Below are 18498 nucleotides of genomic sequence, written 5' to 3' on the forward strand. Positions count from 1 at the left end.
AGACGCAGGAACAAGCAGACACAAGTTAAGAGACAAGCTAAACAGGTCAACCAGAAGACTTTATCCAACCTCGGTGTGTTCCAGTGAAACTCTCTGAGTGACAGTCAGCTTCCAGTTTCAGCCTTTTCTCATTCTGTAAAGCGCTCATTCTCTCATGGCCGATTAATTATAGTTTGTCTATGGGTAACCTGATATTTTCTGCAGCAATTCATCAAACTGTTGCTAGTACAACTCCTAGTATTTTTTAGTAATTTTACAACTCGTGCTCAGTTAGCTCGCTAGATAACTTTTTAGCACCACACGTAACTTTAACTTAAATACTTAAGTAATAATTGTTGTGCTAATACACTGACAGCAATGCGAACCACATTTGAAAAATCTCTTTAGCCCTCAGAGGTTTGCTTTACTGTAGCAGCGATAGCAGCCAAGCTTTTGCATATTAAGCTAAGCAGCTAGTTAGCTAAACTCGCTAAACTGCTAGTTCAGACAGAACCGAGCAGAAATCCTCATACAGGTTGTAATATATTGTGCACACGTCCCAAGTGCATTCTAATGAACGAAACACCAACTGTATCCAAAGAGTTTCCTATTATGTCTCGGACTGCAGAGAGAACAATCCAAAACGGCCTCTGCCGTATGCAGCACCGTTTTACTTTCAGTCTTTCAACACTCGTTTACGGCAGAGACCAGAGCAACCAATCAAAGCCGCAATTTCACACAGTGGGCGGGACTTGAAGGACACAACCGTGGCAGTGCGTTCTGCCGTATGTAGAGATGGTTGTGTCGTAAATAACTAAAATAAAACATGTCACCTGAAGCATTAAGTGATGGGAAGATATCCCAACCTTGCGGTTTTATTTCCTAAAATGTATATAAAAATCAGCAAGGCACTATAAACTATTATAGACAAATAGAGTAAACATTATTATTGTACTGCATTAATATCAGGGCTCTCACGTTTTACCAAAATTTTGGAGTGGAGATTATCTGTTACGGGAGGAGCCACTCAAATATTTGCAGCAGCGGCCCCTCGGCCCCACCCAATTCTCTCAAGTTTTTGCTAGCAGTTCAATTTTAACTATTGTTTATAGTTGACCAGCACAAATTGAAATGATAACAATTGGTAAATCTGATGACACTGGCATAATGTTGGCTTGACAGTGGACATTCGATAAAATAAAATCCAAAATAAAAATCCAAATAAAACAAATTGTTTTATATATTTCAAAGATACAAATATATAAAAAATAAAAAGAAATTTGGCCCCAAATGAGCCAACTGAACAGCAGTGCTCAATGTACATACTATACACATACAGTAGGATTGCAGAACTTGCCCTGAGCATGTATGCCAAGCTGTGTGTGTGTGTGTGTGTGTGTGTGTACACATTTCAGCTTATTAATGATGTTTTGTGTTGTAAGTGGTTGGTGTTTGTTGCACATTTTGATGCCTTGATGACAGGGGTAGGGGCTGGGCCGGATTATCCAATGGGCATTATGGGCACGGGCCCAGGGGTCCATGTGCACTTGGGGCCCAAGCAAGGGGAAGTTTACACTTTCCCGGAAACGGAGGGCAATGTCTGGTTTTAGCACACAAGATTACAAAAGACACGCTCTATTTAACATGTACAGTGGTGCTGTATGGAGTGTAGCGCCTGAAAGTCTCCTTTAACACGTTCTCCCCGAGTTCAGCTCCGCCTTTTACTGAACTCACTCTTCTCCCTTTTCCATCACATATCAGATCTGAAAGACACGGTGGCTTAGTTAGCACGTTCGCCTCACGCCTCCAGGGTCCAGGGTTTGAGTCCTGTGTGTGGAGTTTGCATGTTCTCCCTGTGCTGTGGGGGGTTTCCTCCGGGTACTCTGGTTCCCTCCCCAGTCCAAAGACATGCATGGTAGGCTGATTGGTGTGTCTAAAGTGTCTGTAGTGTATGAATGGGTGTGTGAGTGTGTATGTGATTCTGCCCTGTGATGGACTGGCACCCTGGACTGGCAGCCTTGCTCCCTGGGATAGGCTCCAGGTTCCCCGTGACCCTGAAGGAAGGATAAGAGTATAAAAGATGGATGGATGGATTTATGGAAGGAGTCTTGGTTACACTTTCAATTTTACAGGTTTACATTTTTTTAAATTGTGTGAGGGTTTGTTCATTGATAAATTAAACATTGTTCTGGTTGTCAAATTGCTATGGTATAAGCATATATATTATGGTATATATTAGTCTTTATTATTATTATTAGACTTTTGTTTGTTGTGTGTTACTGCTTTATAGTAAACTACTTAATCTTTAAAACTTATATAAATATATACATACTTACATGAATATACCATACTAATTTGATTAACCTACGCATTTTATCCATATAAATGTAATTAACATTATTGAATTATTAAATATACATTGTTAATTATACATTATTAAAAAAAAGACTAATGCTGTAGTCTAGGGGTTAAATACAAATAACAAATAATAATAATAATAAAAAACACTACTGCAAGATCCAACAGGTGAAATACTAAGCACAAATAAAATAACAATAATGATGATGATGATGATGATGATGATGATAATAATAATAATAATAATAATAATAATAATAATAATAATAAAAGACTAATGCTGGAATCTAGGTGTTAAATACTTACCACTGATACTTACTACACATTTTATGACAAGGTGGTGACTACGAGGTGGGGGTGTGAGGTGGTGAGTGTGAGGTGATGAATCCGAGGTTTTTAAGATTACAGCTCTCTCATGTATAATGCAATTAAACTAGAACAGATTCGGACGGGCCTCCTGATATATTCCTCCTCCTCGTCAGCAGGATTCAAATCCTCTCCATCCCTCCTCCTCCTCTGGACGGGAATCAAAATGTGGCCTACAACATAAGGCCGACCAGACAGAAAGTCAGTTAAGTTGACATTGACGTGAGGATGGGACGCAGGAGTAACAGAAGGGGGTGGGCTTGTCGAAGTGGATTGTCTTCTTACAGGAGATAGCCTCCTCACAGGGGTTGGGCTTATAGGAGACTGCCTCCTCACAGGTGTTGGTCTTCTAACAGGGGATGTTCTTCTTAAAAGGGATGAGAATCTCAAAGGGGATTGGCTTCTTGCAGGCGGCTGCCTTAGGAAATCGGGTGTGATTCGAAGAGCAGATGGGCCTGGTACAGAGGATGGGCTTCTTGAAGGGGGTGGGCTTCTCAAAGGCACCTCATGCTCATCACCACCGTCTTGCTCCTGCTCATGCTGGTCAGGCATGTGGACGTCATCCTCGTAGTCACTGTCCACGGTGCTGTAGTGGAGATTGTCGGCAGCAAACATCGGGTCAAATGATGACGCCCTCTGTCTTCCTGAGTCGAAAAAGATGAAGAGACAGTGAGACACATCTGCACGTCTCATAAAAGGAACAAGAAAATCCTCACTGTAAACAGTCCTTTGCACAGAATGTATTTACACAAGTTCACTGTAAATTACTGTCATCTTCCTATACCGGTGCATACATTCTCAGTATTTACGTTATAGCTGCATGTAGAGGTGTTAGAAACGGGTGTTACAGTGTCACGACTTCACCGTTAGTCACGCCGTATAATCAGACACTTACCTCACTGCTCAATTCACCCCCAACCCCCCCGCCAAAAAAAAAACAAAACAAAACAAAACAAAAAACAGAATAGAATACATTTCTATCTATTACTGTTTATTTTGCTGATCTCTAATGGTTCTTATCCCTTTTGTGTCCATCTGTGGCTCCCTAAAAACTCTTCCCTCACCCTATATATATATATATATATATATATATATATATATATATATATATATATATATATAAAAATTTACTTATTTATTATTATTATTATTATTATTTATTTATGTTTTTTTACAGTGCCGGAAATGGAGGACAATGTCTGGTTGGAGCACACAAGATTACAAAAGACGAGCTCTACTTAACGTGTACGTCTACTTACGTGCTTGCAGCGGGACACGTAATTTACCCGGAAACAACCAATTCTAATTTCTGATTGGCTGGTCGGTGACATTTAACTCTGTACAACTCTGTAGAAAAATTCCCTCCGTATTCCTGCGCCTCGTACATTAATTGTATATAGCGGGATATATAATAAGTTATTCCTTACTTCTCAGCGTGAGAAATACAAAGTGTGACGTGTGAGCGTATTAACGTTGAAATGCGCGAGACTTGAGAGCCATGATTATCATTATTGTGCTTTTTGTGTCTGTGCATTATTCATTAATTTCCATTTATCCTGATAACTGATCAGCTCCACTACACTTATACACTTCCCCTACAGGTCTACTAGGTCAGTTGATTAAGGGTCTGGGTTAATGAACAGTAGGTTGTGAGTTCAAATTGAACACTACTGAATCCTTGAGCAACTGCACAGCTGTATCCTGTCTGAAATGTGTGCTCCCTTGGATAAAGAAGTGTGATCAGAAAGACTGAATGTGAATGAAAAGGGATCACAATAGAGTCACTGCTTTCCAGACATTATTTTATTTTTGGTAATAATGTTATCAAGTACAGCAGCGTTATGAAGGATTTTTACATTTCTCATTGTGGGGCTGTCATCAATCCCCCCCCCCCCCCCCCCCCCAAAAAAAGTAGGATGTAGGTGAATATCAAGTCAAGCCATTTGCAGAGGGATGTCTTGTGCTTAACCAAACAACTGCAGAAATATTTAGCTAAATAAGTGTCACTTACAAATTGGTTTTCCTTTAAATTTTTTCCTTTAAAAAGGTGGTCCAGATTTGAGAGAGCCTGGAAAGCCTCACTTGGGTAAATTGGGCAAAGTGTCTAATGTTGAAAGATCCAAAACACCCAAGGATCCCAGCTTGCATCCCAACAATTCTCACATAGAAATGAAGCATTGACAGTCAGCAAATAAATACTGAAGTATAAGTCATGCAGAATTCTGCCGGACGCCATTTTGTCATGATTGGTTCAATGAACCACACATGAAGCTTGGCATACTGTACAGTATATGTTGAATTTTGGGTAGAATCCTAAAATCAATCAAGGTTTTGGTAGGAATGTGCCATTCAGTTTGAGAAATATATACAGTACAGTTGGATGTTGGTTGAATTCGTACAGATTTGCTGAAGTGTACATTAATAAAGGAAAGCTACTTGACGTTACTCAGAACAGACTGATGAACTGAAAATGTGATAAAATAAAAAAGAACAATCCTTGAACCAAAATGTTTTGCTTGTTTATATATGTATTGTATAGAACAGCTAAAACAGTACTGAACGTTAGTGCAATGAAAAGTGCTAAAACGTTAGCAAATTTTTTTTAACAATATATATTTAATTCCTCTTGAAGTACAAATATTAAAAATGCTGCGGTGAGTTCATCGTGCTGATGTATTAAATCCAGGGCACTCAACCCTGACGACTGTTGTTTAGCTGCCCATTAGAAAGGCTTCACAATTTTCATTGAGATGTAGTTCTGGAAGAGAAACAGGTGTAGTTAAGTCATGTACAGTGCAAATAATTAGATTATATTATTTGTGTGCTAGCATTTGTTACAGAGTCCTGAATCATAACTTACAGGCAACGAGTACAGCAGGATTCCTACAAACAGGCCCACTAGTATGAGAATGATGATTAGAATGAAGAGGCATTTAAACCGGCGCCACACAATAAACTTCAGAGATTTGCATGGATTTGTGAACCATAAGAATGATGTATCTGGACGGCTGTTGAACGTATTAATAAACAAAGATTAGTGTCATATAAAGCAATCAAACTTCCTGTAGAATCTCTTACAGTATGATTTGTTTAATAGACTGTTACTTTGGAGGATCCAGTTTGGGGTTCATGTTGGGTTCATCTCTTCCTTTCCCAGCAGGCCTTTCATCTACCTCCTTCTCATCCACAATCTCCAAAGTCATCTCCACTTTGCCCTGACATACAAAACAGTGTCTCACATAGTCACAATTGTACTCTCCATATCCTCTCATTGGGCTTCTGTCAGCTACTCTGTCTGTCAAATTATTGGTCTCTTCGGAAATATATTCGTCCCTACTAGTTGAGACGGCAGGTCTGATAGGAGTCTGCTAGAATACGGTAGTTAGATAACATTATCTATGGACACAGTATGCTATGGGACAATAGGATGTACACCAACGTCACAACGTGCTTTACTATTTAGTATATATGCTCAATACATACTATTTACTGTTTACTCACAGTCAGAACTTTCTTGCCATCTTCCTCCATGGCACAGGGCCACCAGCCTCTCACACACTTCTGGGCAAACAGTGATTTGGAAGGTATGCTCCTGTTTGTTCCTTGTATCAACATGTCAAGACTGCACTTTTCAGAAGTCTTAGTTGGAGGGATAAGATTATTTAAATCTAACTCCACTGTACCTGTTTGAGAAAGGCAAATAGCACAATTTCACAATACTAGTTATCCTTTCTGAATAGACTTTTATAAATCCTTGATGTAATGAATAGGGTTGCAAAATACGGTATTCCAATTAATATTGCTTCATAATACGTTTATACTTGAGCATTTCAAGTCTTTTTAGACTGGTATTGCAGTATAAATTGCATCTTGTGCTTTAATGCCCCATTGCATTATTTCTCAACTGACACTCGCAACAAAATCTATGCTGTCATGACAGTTTTTTTTGCACTTCTCTGCAGTATGTAAAATGTGAACTAGCCTGCAATTCTTTACACATGAGAGTAAAAAAAATATGGAAGCGATTCACCTAAGTAGTCATCCAGTGAGAATTTGTCATTGTCCCAGATCTGGATAGTCAGTTTGGGAGGAATCCTGAACTCGGTTTTGTCAAGACTCCAGAAGTGCTCCTGATACCAAAATAGGTTAAAAGAGTTAGAGAATAAACTGCTCATAACAATAGGCCTACTAACATAATCAGCAGTGGAATACAAAGCAATAGGTTGTGAAAATGGTTGTAAGAACCTGCAGTGACAAATGGGAATAAATGATTTTATAGAGCAGTGGTCCTTAAAGTGGCCATTATTCTGGGTGTCCACAATTTTATTATTATTGTTTAATAATGTGATGTAATGATGTCACTATCAACTACCACCAACATAGTTAGGGTGAGTGTAACAATTTTTTCTTTTTGTAGCTGTTATTGTTTATTTTATTTGAACTCTTTTTACCGCCCGTGTTCAGCACTGAAATGTCACACTCCACACTAGTGGTTAACAGCTCATATAAAAGTAGACACTCACGGCTTTAAGAATTTGAAGTTTTACCATAAGTATTTCTTTTTTTTTACTTAGCCTACTAGTTTTAAAAATTATAATTTTTATTGTGCCAGTTGTATATGGTGTTATAAGGCTGTCTGTTTTATTTCTGTACCAATGTTATTGTGTTATTATGAGGTGTGAATTGTTTGCCCAGCAAGGGGCTCACACCCTTCCTCTTTCCCATCGCCCTGCTCACCAGCAGCTAAACACAGATTTATGATACTCTACATACAGAAACCCAACACTGTCCTGACAATTTTTTATAACAGACTTGCGGTGATGAAATGTTTCACTTATTTATACTGATTGAAAATGTCTGATAAATCGATTTCCATTCAGACGAAATAGAATGCCAGTGTACTGCTAGAAAGGATTATGATTAAAATGACAAATGTTTTTCTTATAGAAAGTTGCTCATTACCTAATCTAAAAGCTCAATAAAACAGATTCATATGAATCTACATTTTTACACAGTGTAACTATTATGGGTTAGTATTTGAACAGTATAAAATGAATATGTGCTGCAATAATAAGGGGGTCTGTTAATTTTTCTACACTGATGTAGAAAGAGCCCCTGATGGCCACTGCTTAAAACATTTAATTTACTCAAATGTTACATTTAAACAAATGTACACACTTTTTTTGATACAAGACACAACTGCTCCGCTGGTAGGTAGTCAAAGCCAAAGACAAATCTCCAGTTGAAATTTCCATCTCCATCTAGTGACCTGTAGTGGACATCAGTCTTCTGTTTGTCCTGTTCCATACCTGGCATCCATCTGTAGATTACACATTGTGTCAGATTGGCAACAGTACTGTAGTTCACTATTTCTCTGCTTTATTCCACTTCACATGCACTAAATGTAATGTGTTTTTTTTACCCTTACCATAGTGTTTTTTTCAATTAGCAGTATGTAAGCCTAATGTATTTATATTTAAAGTTATAATTTACCCCTTCACATAGATATCGCTCATCTTTTCGCCAGTAATGCTGGTTTCATCCAGGATGACATCAGTGGTATTCCAAATGACAGCCCGTAGGTAGTACCTTTAACACAGGAGGAACTTCATCAGCACTAAAGGTCTAAATGCAAGTTAGCAGAACACGAGGACTACTGGGTCTTACTTTTTAGCTTTACGGGGACTGATATCAACTGGGGGTCCAGGACTGCCAAGGCTTTTGGGGAATATGTCCACCCACATCTGAACTTTCCCCTTAAAAAGGACAGACAAAATTGAAAGATAGCTAGATCAGGATATTTCACAGCTTTCTGAACAGGCATAGCATGAGCTTATAGTAGCTGGAAGCATAGGATGCTGTGTCTCATACAGTTACCTGGGAGAGAGTGGGCTGGAAGGAGCTATATAGTGTCCTGGTTTCTACATGCTCAGGCACCAGGCCCTGTTTGCGCAGTACATGCAGGCAAATACGCTCTTTGGCTGGACCTAGGTGCTGGTGCAGCACTTTACTGGCCTCTAGCAATGCAGTGCCACACAGAAACAGTTACTCTCAATACCACACAAAGACCACTTATGAACTACTGATCTTTCAATAGTACATGAATACTGTAGTTATCACACCAGGAATACCTAAGTCCTGAAGGTTGTAGTCACGTCCTTCAAAAGACAGTGAACTTCCATCTTCTGCAATCTGTGGTGGCGGGACTCCTCTCAGTTTGGCGAGGTTGTCCAGGATCTGAGATGGCTTCAGCTGGTCCCTCCACTGGTTCACTCCAGAGCTGAATGCATTTTCATAACCGATTATAAATAACGTGTCTACATACATGCATATGTGACAAATGAAAATGTAGATATCATTGAGGAAAAAATGACTTACACACAGTATGACTGGGAAAGACCACAGTGTGCACTAAATCGAGAAAGGAGGCGATTTTCAAGGTCAATAACCGTGTCCCCAACCTTTTCGTCACGACTTAACAGATCAAAGTCATAGACACTGATTTTCAGGTCCTTGTCTTGTGGCAGGAAGCAGGACAGCTCAAACATCCTGCAAAAACACAAACGGATTTTACAACCCCAATTCCAAAAAAGGTGGGACGCTGTGTAAAATGTAAATAAAAACAGAATGTAATGATTTTTTTTATCTCATAAACACATATGTTATTCACTATAGAACATAGAAAACATATCAAATGTTCAAACTGAGGAAATGTACCATTTTAAGAATAAAGTAAGGTAATTTTGAATTTCATGGTTGCAAGACATTTCAGAAAAGTTGGGACGTGGGCAACAAAAGGCTGTGTTAGGGTTAGTGTTACTAAATAGCTGAAGGAACATTTTGCAACTAAATATGTTAACTGGCAACAGGTCAGTAACATTATTGGGTCTAAAGAGTATCTTAGAAAGGCAGAGTCGCTCAGAAGTAAAGATGGGATGTAATCTGGATAGAAGTAAATGTTGCTCTAAAACCTGTATATACCTTTCAGCATTGATGGTGCCTTTCCAGATGTGCAAACTGCCCATTCCATAGGCACTAATGCACCCCATACCATCAGAGATGCAGGCTTTTGAACTGAGTGCTGATATAAAAGCCGGATGGTCCCTCTCCTCTTTAGTCATCTTTAGTTTAAAGGATGCGGCATCCATGGTTTCCAAAAAAGAATTTAAAATTTCGATTCGTCTGACCACAGAACAGTTTCCCACTTTGCCTCAGTCCATTTTAAATGAGCTTTGGCCCAGAGAAGATGGCAGTGTTTCTGGATAATGTTCACATATGGCTTATTCTTTGTATGATGGAGCTTTAACTAGCATTTGTGGATGGCACGGCGAACTGTGTTCACAGACAATGAGTTCTGGAGGTGTTTCTGAGCCCATGCAGTGATTTCCATTGCAGAATCATGCATGTTTTTAATGCAGTGCCGACTGAGGGCCCGAAGATCACCGGCATGCAATACTGATTTTCACCCTTGTCCCTTGCTCACAGAAATTTCTCCAGATTCTCAGAATCTTTTGATGATTTTATGTACTGTAGATGATGAGATATTCATAGTCTTCACAATTTTACATTGAGGGACATTATTCTGAAATTGTTCCACAAATTGTAGAAGCAGTTTTTTGCAGATTGGTGAACCTCTGCCCATCTTTACTTCTGAAAGCCTCTGCCTCTCTAAGACACTCTTTTTTTATACCCAATCCTGTTACTGACTTGTTGCAAATTAACCTCCAGCTGTTTCTTTTTAGTAACACTTACTTTTCCAGACTTTTGTTGACCCCATCACAACTTTGTTGTGACCATCAAATTCAAAATTACCTCATTGTTTTCTTAAAATTGTACATTTACTCAGTTTAAACATTTGATATGTTTTCTATGTTCTACTGGGAATAACATATCGGTTTATGAGATTTGCAAATCGTTGCATTCTGTTTTTATTGATATTTTACACAGTGGTCCAACTTTTTTGGAATTGGGGTTGTAATACAGTATTTTATGACTCAAGTGTTTTGCCCTTTTGTCACATAGCAATCAACAATGTCTGACCTTCCAAACTCAGGGTTTAAGGTGTTTGGTTTGTAGTTATCTCTGTCCTCAATGGTCTTCTTTCCAAGAGTAATCTTCAAATAAGGATCACACTGAAAAAGAACAAGAGTATAAACACAGGAAACCACCTACCAACACTGATTTATATTGTAGAATAAACTCTAATTTATACACAGCTGTGTTCTCTGTATACTCACCAAGCCGTTGTTGTCTTTGGGTTGCAGGTCAATGCAGCGCAACACATAAATTCTAACCAAGCATTCCTGAGGCCCGCTCTCAGGTAACTCTCGGAATTGCCGAGGAGGAGCTTGGACACCCGGGTCATCTGATAAGGGGTATATTCTAAACGAACCCTGTGAATACATTTAGAGGCCTGTATTAAAGCCTAAATGTTGAAATTGGAAATCTAGAACTATTCTGGTTGATGTTTGTTGGATGAAAATATTCAGTGTTACAAGATCCACCACTAGATGGCAGAATATCATTAATTTTCTTTATGTCAGAGTTTGAAAGTTCAATAGCATGTACTGCTAGTGTGTTTAATTAAGTACAGCTGTTCAGTATTTACTGACAAATCCTTCAACTCAGTTTGGAATAAGCAGAAGAGAGCTTTTTATGGGCAAAATACTTGCCTTAAACTCCCCCACTACAGAAGGATCCTCTTCACCATCATCACTCTTTCCTCTGTACAGTTTAAATGTGTTACAGAAGTCTGTCAGGCCATGGAATACGCTCTCAAGTTCAGTCTCATAAACCTGCAATAAAAGACATGCTTGTCATATATATTCTGTTTAATCACAGTTTCAAAATGCATGGATTGTAAAGAATGGCCTGTAAACTCACTGTTAGGGTGGAATAACCTTTTTGGAGATACGGGCCATACTTCTCATGTTCTCCAATAGAGGCATAGAATTTACTCCACCAGTCCACAGCTTCATCCGCCTAAAATACAGTTTACAATAAAATAAGACACAATCTGATAAAAAATTATAACAATTATGTACTTGTACAGGTCCTGACTTCCATTGTAAATTTATCGTTTCTTTATTGTTAATAGAAAACCTCTCTGATGTAAAAACATACCTTTTCCGCTGGCTGTAGAAACAAATCCAATGGAAAAGTATGAGACAGATCAGAAGTAAGACTTTACTCCACATAGCAACAAATGAAAATTCTAACTAAAATATATCACTAATGCATAAAAATGCCTTGATATATAATAAACTTGTGTTCATGGAAGGAGTATCTGTACCTGACTGTGTACGATTGGTATTTTGTCTTCTATGTTAATGATCACATCTCTAGAGGTTGCTACCATCATGGACACTGAAACATGAAACACCCAGGGAATTCAAATATTTGGGGCAATGTTATTTAGTCGACGATGACAAAACACAAGTTTCACACCGTGTCAGATCTCTTACCTCTTGCAGTCCGAGATACTTCAGAGGTGCCCATGTTGGGATCACACCTATACTCTTCCAGAGAGTCTATAGTGCACTGGCCAACGATAGGTTTCCTGCCGAAGGGCCTGTGGTCTATCACTTTCAGCACTATGGGTGGAGTGTACATCTCTTCTTTGGGAAGAAGCTAAGGAGAGAAATTTTATATACAAAATTCATCTGCATATATTTATATGCAAAAAAAACAGTCAAGAGGGTTGGAACATGTGGAGCTTTTTTATACGTTTTATTGCAGTTTATTGGCAATTAAAAAAGTGTTCCATTCAAAGACTTAATTTAAGGAATTAAGGAACATTACCCGCAGCAACAGCATGCTGCCCAGACATAAATTAGCGTTTTATTAAAGCCAAGTGCACTTGTTTGGCGAGGTAGTTTCTGTAAGCCTAGATTTGTCTTACAATTGATACTAGACAGTCATATACACTGTAAGACAAATATACATGTATAAAATATACATGTTGGGCATGCTACAAGTGCCTAATCAGTGTTATCCAAATACAGTAAGCGTATACTAGTTAGATCTAGATTATTTGCCAATAAAAAAAGTCACAAACATTTCTCAGTTCACTTGGACCTGTTATGTATTTAGATTGCCTAATTCTAGAGTTTTTAACATGAACCCATTTCTTGAAATTTAACCCAAACGCTAATAGACAGTCATCAAAAACTATTGCCTGGTATTGTACACGTGTAGAATGCATGATATTTGTGGTGCAATAAAGCCTATATAAGCCTTAAACCAATTACTCATTTTGGGCTAAAATGAGTCTGAGTATTTATTCTAATAATAAAGTAAAAAAAAAAGAAAAGATGCAATATTGAGCCACTAAAGTGCAGCCCAAACTAGAGGTTGGGGAAATTGGTTCAAATGAACAACTTTATCTGTAACTTTTGGTAGGCAAAAGCCAGTCAGTTTTTTTTGCATGTTAAATGTTAGCACTTCACGTATTATTATTTTTGGCTAAAATTTCCAGCCTATTTTAAATGATCACTGATAAATCTTGCAGTTGTTCCCTGGTGGACTAGTGGCTAATATGTGGCGCTCTCACCACCATGGTTTGATTCCCTCATTCCCCCAGGGAGCCAACCCCAGCCACTTGAGGGATGCACTCTCAGTGTGTCAGGAGCATTTGGTGTGCCAGAATCAAAATATGCGGACAGGTGATCTGCTGTGGCGACCCGAATAGGGGAAAATAACTAAACAAAACTGATAAATTTTGCAGTATGAGCATGTATACAGCAAGTAGTAAGAACAGCAATGAGTAATATCCAATTAGAGGAAACTCTGTGCATGGAAAATAGACAGAAGGCTGATAGAGCTTTGGAAAGAGCAAGAATGTGTATTTAACATTAGCCTTCAGATGTCTATGTTTTTGTTCAGGATAATTCAAGGTGATATCATTCAAGGTGATATATGAACTTCAAAACGACAAATGTAGTCAGCCACAATACGTTTTGACAAATTGTCAAGTAGTGTGTTCAGTACACATTTGGAAGTCATACAGTGTTCACTAGGCATTATACAATCCTAGTATGTTTAAAACGATGGACCATACCACTTTGAGGAAAAGAACTGATCCAGGGAAGTTTGGGTTTTTCTTGATGTTTTTGATGACAGCCGTCTGTACAATCTGCCCACCACATTCCACAATGAGACTGGGGGAGGAAACAGCGGCAAGCTGATACGCCTTCATGTTACGCAAACCCCAGGCCAAGATCTGTAAAGTGCATGTACATACATAGACACACACAGGTGAACTGCTGGAAATATTAGCTTGTCTCTACCCTGCTTTGTCTGCCCAACACTAAAGGGATAATGTTAATGACATGCTTCAGTGTGTTACCTCAATAGCAGTGAGTTGCACCACTGGCCTGATCCCCTGAGGCACCATGTACAGATTTTCTCCTCTTCTGGGTGGCACAAGTGGCAGTTCAGTCTCAGCTGCCTGGACACAGCAAAGTAGGACAGAACAGCTCATTAGAGGTTAACAAATACATCACTAACAACAATATGTACAATTATATAACAACACAGTCATCACAAGAGTGACAACCAATCCTGCAAACACAGTGAGGTACCTGTTCAAACATTGCGATTTAATGATAATAGCATACTTTATCTTTCAGCAAGAGCTCGGCTGCCACTAGCATTTGTCCAGCACTTCGGCCCTTCATGGTGATGGGGAACCAGAGCAGCTTTGGGCTCAGCGGTGTGCTGGGGTTTAGTTTTACTACTGGGGGACATGTGCACCTGCCCATGGCTTCATCCTTCCCCTGCAATACAGAACTACATCAACACAACAGATTTTCATACAATCAAGAAAAACATCATGATTCTGTAGAAACATCAAGGTTTCTACTCTTTCTTGGGAAATTTCCTAGCACATTTTCTTCCTGAAAAAGTAGCTCACATCTGCTGATGTATTTTACACAAATGGACACTATGATCTGATCACCTCCTTACTGACAGAAAAAAGCCCATATATAATTTTACCACAAGCTTTAATTCACTATCAGAAGCTTAATGGGATGGTTGAGCTTAAATTAGTTCAACTAAGCTTAGCCAGTTACAGCAATGGCACGTCAAATGGGTCCAGTTGGCCCACATTATTTGGAATGAGGGTCAAAAATGTCCCAAATAGTGATGTTAGTATTATAAGGTCCTATCTTCTATTCGTTCCTAACCTAGATAGAGCCTTATAATACTGAGCTCAAGAAACAAAACATATGCTTGCGCAGCATTTCAACTTTGAGAAGAAATTGGCTGAGCTATAAGCTCTGCTCCATGTCATTGCTGAGATGTGCTCTCATCAAGGCTGAGCTGTCACTGTGTTGTGGCAGCCAGATTCGGATGAGTTCATTGCCATCATTCCACAGCAGTATGTGGGCCAGATGTGGGAAAAAGACAGTCTGTTTTGACTTTGTTAAAAACAAACTTAAAATTCCTAAATTACATTACACAAACTCTCTCTCGCTCTCTCTTAATAGTCAGCTCTGTATTTTAATAGCTCAACTTTTCCAGGGACTTACATTTTTACTGGATATTGCATCCATTTTTGTCATTTTACAAATATCTTCCAGGACAAGGAAACTTGTCTATAAATCTCCAGGTTTTACCTAGCAACTAGATTTTTTTGACAATTCATTAACGCTCTAAATCAAAGTGAGTGTAAGTGCACTCAGTGTCAGCTCAAGCGCTATATTGAAGATTATTATTGTGATTAAGCAGATTATCATAGTGAGTAAGCAGTCATACCACTTGGTCACTATCAAAAAGCTCCAGGACAATGCTGGGTGGATTCTGAGCAACAGTCTGTGGGTCTCCATAGATTTCAATGTCATTAAAGATGAGTGTCTGGTCAAATGTGGGGTTGAGGTTGGCTTTAATGATCTCTGTGGTCTTGCTGACATGGAGAAAGGATACGTGGCAGTAGGGATCTGTAGGAAAACCAAATGCAAAAGACCTGACAACTGCAGTGCTACTGCCACCACATTATTATCAGATGAAAAGCAAGAGGTGACATTTGCAATTCATTTGAAAGTTTTATAGCGACTCACCCGAAAAGCTGTCTTTGTCCATGGGAAGAAGGTTCCGCGCTTGATAAACATACACTCTGAGGTGGTACATGTGCGACCCTATCAGGACAAGAGAACAGTTTTAGCACTCGTTTACAGACAACATGAGCTGTCTACAAAATCTGCTATACCTGATATAAGCTGTTATTAATTCTTTGCAGGAACACAACATTAGTGCAGCTGTAGAAATTTCAGTTATGTAATTATGTAATCAATAACTATTGGCATTCCAAAGCCAAATTGTCAGCCCTGAATGTTTTTTAATCGAGCTAGGTTCCAGGGGTCCAGACTTCCTCTGAGGAAAGGGAGTGGTGATTGGAAGTATATCAGCAGCAGGGATCTGTTACACAAGGCTTTAATTAGATGGCATGAATCAGGCTACTCACTGCTGAAGTTGCAGGAAACGGTCGGCGTGTTGGCACCGAAAAGCTTGGCTGCCTCTTTTTTGCTATCTTTCTCATCGACTTCCCCCCCCTAGAAACCAAGCACAATCAAAAGCCACTCAGTGTAACATTGTTTAGTACAACTATGAAAATCCCCCAAATTTCCTAAGCTCTCTCTTGAAGTAAATCTAAAACTACACCAAATCTAAACCACTACATGATACCTTTAATCCTGTGGTATGTCAAAGATCCAAAAACACCGGATACATAGTTCTGTAATACAAATTTGTAACCGGATGCTCACCATAGCCCCCTCTAGTTGGAATATGGCTGATGCGCCCACTCGGTCAGATGGGGCCATCTTTCTCCTCCAACGTCTGCGCCGAAACGTATCTGATGAACGTTCCTTCCTGTGAAACTTCCAGCCAATCAGAGAGGAATATTCCCAGCCATCACCTGCCTCTTTCTTCTGTAAGGATGTAGAGAAAGCCCCCACAAAAAAAGAAAAGATGGCATTAACTGCACCAAACTAGAAACTATTTCTTGAGTCAAGGCATCACAAGTATGAGGTAAAACTGAAGCTGTTTTATCAAACATGTTGCACTCTCAGGCATAACATAACAATGCTTTTCCTTTCTAACAGAAACCTGGCAACCACCCATGCATTTTATCTCACGTTCACCCTGGGGGTATTTTTAATACGCATCTATCTTAGCTCAGGCTGAGCACTGTTTTACAATAATGCCCTTATTATAAATCTATCACCTACCTGAATCAACTCTCAATTTTTCTAAATGACTCATTTGCTTTATATGCTCAGGTATAGTTGCACTCAGGTATTTTAAGATCCAAGTCAACACACATAGTTTTCTCTCACTGGAGGTTATCATACCAGTTTAGAGGCAATGTAGCACCTTCTTACCCATTTCAGGTGTTTCAGTTGTTTTTTGATCATGTTTTCACTGCGTAATAAATTCCACAAATTCATCAAGATCTTGACTATTGAGATCTGTCACTTAATTAACACTCTATAGCGAATACATTATAATAATCTGAGAGGCTATGGTAGGATCTATTGGAGGCAAAAGATTATACCAGCAAAGACAACTCATTTATATACTAAATTTTACAGTTGTAATACACTAGGAAGCAAAACAAATTATAAGCTTTTTTTATTTATTTTATTTTTCCAAATATAGACAGATATCTGATAACAGAAAATGGTCAAAGTGGATGTACTTCTCACCTTGGTATCATATATGTAGCACTACATACTGAGTTCTTGCCTGGCGTTGATCATACCTCACTAACAGATATAGATGTTTGGATAGATATTGTCAAACACAAATGAAGGTTATGCAAGATTTTCCTGAGGAATCGGTCCTCATTAGCCAGCCCCTTTCATTATTTACATGCTTGTTGTTGATGAACTCCAGTTTGAATTAAGTTACCTCTTTTTTCTGAATCTTCATGGAGCATTGCGTATGAACCATAACTATTAATTATATGGCTTATAACATTATTGCTTTTGAACAACAGCATCATGTCAAGTCCTCACCTCTGAGGCAGGGGCATTTGCTATCTTCTTTCGGAGTCGGATCAGTCTTTTCCTGCGATGGACATGGTACATTTTTTCTGCTGCTACCCAGGAGCTGGGCTTATCACCTGGAGGAATAGTGATGCCATACTCCCAACCTATTGTTAGAAGCAAAAATATGACTTTCCTTCAAGCCACATTCTTGGTGTCTTGTCCAGCATTCTAAAATTGATAGGTTTTATACAATAGGAGCATGCAGGCACCATGTATAGAAGTATGCAATTTGTCAGACATAATTGGTTCAAATTCGTATGATGAATGATACTGTGATCTCGAACCTTTCTCATCCACAGCCCTGTTGCTGTCAAAGCTCCAGTCCTGAATCACCTTCCAGCCTGGGGGACATTCAATCTCGCTGGGTTTCTGGGCTTTCTCTCCATTCTGCACAGAACAAACACATCCCTCAGTCCTGAACAAACAGCTGCATTCAGCTTGCTTGGTCTAGCTATTGTCTGGGAAACAGGCTTAAATGACAGCACCTGTCTCAGTCAGCGTTGACTTACAAATAGCATAAGCTATGTGTTCTGAGAGTCAGTGGACTAGGAGAAATGTTGCAGATGCATGAATCAGATTGTCTAAATATAGTTTCCAGTGTTTTCACTGTTTAGAATATCCAAAAAAATAAGAATTCTCAATGAGATCATGACAATAAGTGGTTCACGTATTATAGACCATATACACATTTTATACCACTGCAAAACTAATAAACTGGCACTATCCTATAGATCTTTAAATA

At 39.0% G+C, this 18498-nt stretch overlaps 2 protein-coding genes across 3 annotated transcripts in view; both read right to left on the reverse strand.

Moving 5' to 3' along the window:
• parga (poly (ADP-ribose) glycohydrolase a) overlaps positions 1-1074 on the reverse strand; it is a 38046-nt gene extending 36972 nt beyond the window's left edge. Inside the window, exon 1 of the mRNA XM_053621325.1 lies at positions 70-1074. Coding sequence (XP_053477300.1) covers positions 70-148 — 79 coding nt within the window. The 5' untranslated portion in view covers positions 149-1074. The remainder of the gene's footprint in view (positions 1-69) is intronic.
• Positions 1075-4492: 3418 nt separating this feature from the next.
• myofl (myoferlin like) overlaps positions 4493-18498 on the reverse strand; it is a 35390-nt gene continuing 21384 nt past the window's right edge. Inside the window, exons 28-54 of one of the 2 annotated variants that reach the window (XM_053621320.1) lie at positions 18041-18143; positions 17724-17860; positions 16470-16634; positions 16169-16256; positions 15765-15842; positions 15463-15644; positions 14322-14480; positions 14051-14152; positions 13763-13924; positions 12168-12333; positions 11996-12069; positions 11827-11838; positions 11587-11685; positions 11376-11498; positions 10941-11096; positions 10744-10835; positions 9082-9252; positions 8835-8983; positions 8581-8720; positions 8371-8459; positions 8197-8292; positions 7882-8023; positions 6734-6833; positions 6205-6386; positions 5809-5918; positions 5564-5711; positions 4493-5461 (exon numbers count right to left, since the gene is read on the reverse strand). In XM_053621320.1, the coding sequence (XP_053477295.1) occupies positions 5426-5461; positions 5564-5711; positions 5809-5918; positions 6205-6386; positions 6734-6833; positions 7882-8023; positions 8197-8292; positions 8371-8459; positions 8581-8720; positions 8835-8983; positions 9082-9252; positions 10744-10835; positions 10941-11096; positions 11376-11498; positions 11587-11685; positions 11827-11838; positions 11996-12069; positions 12168-12333; positions 13763-13924; positions 14051-14152; positions 14322-14480; positions 15463-15644; positions 15765-15842; positions 16169-16256; positions 16470-16634; positions 17724-17860; positions 18041-18143 (3261 nt within the window). In that variant the 3' untranslated portion in view covers positions 4493-5425. The remainder of the gene's footprint in view (positions 5462-5563; positions 5712-5808; positions 5919-6204; positions 6387-6733; positions 6834-7881; positions 8024-8196; positions 8293-8370; positions 8460-8580; positions 8721-8834; positions 8984-9081; positions 9253-10743; positions 10836-10940; positions 11097-11375; positions 11499-11586; positions 11686-11826; positions 11839-11995; positions 12070-12167; positions 12334-13762; positions 13925-14050; positions 14153-14321; positions 14481-15462; positions 15645-15764; positions 15843-16168; positions 16257-16469; positions 16635-17723; positions 17861-18040; positions 18144-18498) is intronic. The other variant, XM_053621321.1, reaches the window with a different exon arrangement.

This window comes from Ictalurus furcatus, chromosome 3, assembly GCF_023375685.1.
Source record: "Ictalurus furcatus strain D&B chromosome 3, Billie_1.0, whole genome shotgun sequence".
Taxonomy (NCBI): Eukaryota; Metazoa; Chordata; class Actinopteri; order Siluriformes; family Ictaluridae; genus Ictalurus; species Ictalurus furcatus.